Below are 4139 nucleotides of genomic sequence, written 5' to 3' on the forward strand. Positions count from 1 at the left end.
AATAATGTTGATCACTGCCCGCTCTTTCCAATCTGTCCTCATCTTTCTTGAAGCATCAGCACAAAACTATACAGTACAGGCAGCCCTCAACTTACAACGTTTCAAGTTACAATGTTTTGCACTTACAAGGTTTCTAACTGACAACATGTTTCAACTTTCTGATGTCATTTTCGACTTTACAACGCTTGATCCAACACCACGCCATGCCAGCGAACAAGTTCGTTGCATTGTCCATCTCCCTGGAGAACATTTGTCCAAACTTCCTTTGACACTTTAAGATAGTGACAAGACTCCAGAAAAACCCGCAGCCAAGACTCCTGAGAAAACTCCAGCCAAGAGCCCTTCAAAAAGTACAACCAAGAGCCCCCCAAAAAGTCAAGCAAAGTCACCTCAAACAAATCCTTCCAAATCAGTATGATTACTATTTACAATATAAATACATTAATGTAGCTATATTACTCTTCTATAATTGATCAAATACAAAATTCTGGGGTATTTTTGGTGAAAATAGGGTATTGGGCCTTGGTACCATTTATAACATTATTTCCTATAGGAAAATCAGTTCCAAATTACAACGTTTCGACTTAAGATGCGGTTTTCAGGAACCAATTGTGTAGTAAGTCCGAGGACTGCCTGCACTCAAGGTCAGCATACTGGGTTGTATTTTTTTTTGGCAACAAGATGTTGGCTCATATTCAGCTTATGATCTCTTGCAACTCACAGATCCTGTTCTGCAATACTGCAGACCAGCCTGTCATTCCCCAGTTTGTCCTTATGCATGCAATTATCCTGTCTTAAATGCAGACCTTTGCACTCATCCTTTATGCATTTCATCTGATTGACTGCACACCATTTATCCAGTCTATCCAGGTCATTTTGGGACCCTAGCCCTTCCCGCCAGAATGCCTGCAACTACATCCAACTTGTGTCATCTGCAAATTTGCTAAACTTGTATTCAATCCCATCAATCAAATCATTAATGAAAATGTTAAACAGTACCAGACCCAGGACAGACGCCTGGGGAACCCCACTCAATACCTCATCTCAACTGGACAGAGCCATTGATTACTCAGGCAGGAAAATGATTCAGCCAGTTATGTATCCACCTTACAGTGAATACATATACCTTTAACATGAGCAGAAAGAAAGCAATACCTAGCATTGGCTAGGAAGAACTTACCTAGACAGGGTGGATACCTGAAATATACAGAACTCACTGGGTAACTCAGAATGATATTGGAATTACAACATCTGACCAAATGGACAGAATGTTCCTTTCTCAGGATAAGACTCTTAGAAAGTCAAACACTTACTTCACTTAGTACCAAATGACCATTCACCATGAAGGTAGAATATACTGCAGAGAAATTGAGATAAAAAATGTTAGATTTGGACACCTATACATGAGCAGCAAGGCTGCTCCAATGTGCTGTAATCACAGAGCATCAGAGCAGACTTGATTAACCATGTCTGCTGGAACATGATAATTACCCAGCATCTCGTGTATCAATGTCCCCAAGCATTCTTTGAGCTTTAGTTAAAGCAGCCCTGCTGTCATTTTTAAGTGCAGGGATGTTGATACATGTGATGCTCTTGGAGCCACTCTAATTAAAGTCGCCCCCTCCCCGAGCACATGTATGAACACCTCCATTTTTTATACAGCACAAAAAATCTATTCACCTATTGAAAAGTTATTTTTCCCCTAAGCTGAGGTGAACTTAAAAACAATTTCTAGACTTACAATTAAAACAAAACAAAAGAAAAACTTTCAAACTTTAACTAAGTATAGTAAGTGCAAGGGCACAGTCCATTTTCCTACTCTCTGCACAAAATAATTGTGGGTTCCTTCTGTTTCCAATAGCTTTCCAAAGTTTCAGCTAAACAAGACTAACCAGAAACTGGTCAGTTTTTCTTGATTCATTCTGAATAACATTCAGTTTCACTTTACTTCTATTTAAGGATGTTAGAGGAGGGGCAGCAGAGGAAAGCGCTGGATAGAAGGATTCAGACTGTGGATAGGTAGGTCAGGGGACAGGAGTCATTGAACTCTGGATAACACATATTGTGGAAGAGCTGAGGTCTCTAAATTCAGAGACGTGGCACTTGCTTCTTAGCAGTTCATACAGAACATGAAGCACTGAAGCAAGTCCCAGGAACTGCAATGGGCTCTTACCTGTAATGGGCACTGCTCCATCTATCACACTTAGGCAAGCAGATTTTGGTCTCTGGCTCCTAGCATCTAGTACAATTACCAAGCCTTGTGTGCAAAGTGAGGGGCAAGAGTAAACTGAGGCTGTGAGAGAAAACATAAGAGAATGGATACAGACAAATAGATCTAAAAGAACAGACAGTGAAAACAGCCCAAGGAAAAGTTGTGCCAGGACAGGATGCAGGAAGAAAAGAATGACATTCAGGGAAGCTATGGAGGGAGAGAAAGTCTAATAAAGCAAAGGACATGTGTTTCAGATTTGTTTTAAATAGCTTGAACGGAAACTTGATTGACAACACATTATGACAGCAGGGTAGATCTGTACCTTTTAGGCTGACCAAAGTAGATATACACATATAGCACAAGTTTCTGTAGGCCAAAGATCACTTAATCAAACTAATACGGCTAACGATTTCTCTCTGAACATATGAAACAGAGTACCTAAGATACTGCATGAAACTATTTTGTTTAAACTGAAAAGACCATAAAGGAAAACAGCATTTATCACCCTGTCTTGGAAGCATTGCTTGTGCTCTTCTTGTCCAATATGAGTGAAATTTAAGAGACAGGAAATCAGTCACACTCTCTTCTGTCTGGGATCAAACTTCACTCTGATGTTCATGTACTAACATCAAGTTGTAATTTTAATAAAGCAGGTAGCACAAAAGTTAAACCTAAACAAAACCTGCTTTCATTGTGGCATTGGGGGGGAGGTTAATTCACAAGTTCTTGAGTTAATTCAATCTATTACCTCTCTGTTGATAGACTTATATAGTGACACAAATTACAGTATTATTTAATTTAAATGGTTTCTCTGTACTTCACAAGTTTTATCAATGGCAATTTTAGCGGACAAGTAAAGCCATACTGTTTCTTCCCCCCACCAAAGCACAGTACTCAGACAAATTTATCCACATGGCCGATTCACAATAAGTACTGATCCTCTCAACATACATACCAACTGTCCTGAACAAAACAGAGTAAAATTGCCAGTGGGATGTACAGTAGGGAGCTGCAACAACTCATTAACACTAAGTTGAAGGCCTGTAGCTAAATCTTTTAACATCATAGTGCGAGTTTACTGCAAACACGCACATGATAAAGTGTCGCAGCTTTACCGCTGATGGAAATGAGTTATCAAGTCACCCTAGTTGTACTAGCATGAGTGAATTTTAACATTAAAGTGTAACAAGTACAAGTTTAAAGAGACTGCTTTTAAAATGCTCAATAAAGCAACTTAAAAAAATATTTACTGACTAAACAGCAGTGTGCATGCTTAACAAAAAGTTTAGGACAAGGCGCTCACTCTGCAGATTCCCCCACCTCATTGTTTCACTCTTCACATTTCTCCATCAATCAGCCAGTCCCAACAACTAACAACTGAATTAACAACTGCAGCCGCAGGCTGCTCCGCTGCCTCTGCTTTAGGGAGTTAAGCCTGGGATGCAAAACTGTAAAAGCCGAGGTGCAAAGTAAAGGAAAAAAAAAAACAAAGAGGTGAAAAACGTCCATAAGATCCTGAACTTCTTTGCTTAGAAACATAAGAATAAGCTTCAAAAGAAAAAAAAAGAGAGGGAGCATTTAAGTGGTAAAAATGTCTTAGGTTCAGTTACCAAAACAAGCGCACGTATAGAGACAGCTGATACAGATGTGTTATAAATGCATTTATTTCTAACGGGGAGGAAGGCGGGGAAACCCGCCCGCGGAACGCAGCTCTGGCCCTCACACACAGAAGCGGCCCGGCCGGGAAATTGACGCTGGCCGTGGCGCCCCCGCCCCGCAGCCGGGTCCTGCGCCGCTCGCGCCCCCGCCCTCAGCTCGGGCCTGTGGCCGCCGCGGACCGGTACCTGGGGCTGGGCCGAGCGGTCCCCGGGGCTCCGCGGTGGCGTCTGCTCCTCACTGATCTTCTGCTTCAGCTTCTTGAACATGG

The 4139-nt window shown here is 41.5% G+C and overlaps 1 protein-coding gene across 1 annotated transcript in view; it reads right to left on the minus strand.

Annotated features, from left to right (window-relative positions):
- GOLGA4 (golgin A4) overlaps nt 1–2324 on the minus strand; it is a 101156-nt gene extending 98832 nt beyond the window's left edge. Inside the window, 2 exon segments of the mRNA XM_025216508.1 lie at nt 1314–1357; nt 2174–2324. Coding sequence (XP_025072293.1) covers nt 1314–1357; nt 2174–2309 — 180 coding nt within the window. The 5' untranslated portion in view covers nt 2310–2324.
- Nucleotides 2325–4139: the final 1815 nt, after the last annotated feature.

This window comes from Alligator sinensis, unplaced genomic scaffold (assembly GCF_000455745.1).
Source record: "Alligator sinensis unplaced genomic scaffold, ASM45574v1 scaffold763_1, whole genome shotgun sequence".
Lineage (NCBI taxonomy): Eukaryota > Metazoa > Chordata > Crocodylia > Alligatoridae > Alligator > Alligator sinensis.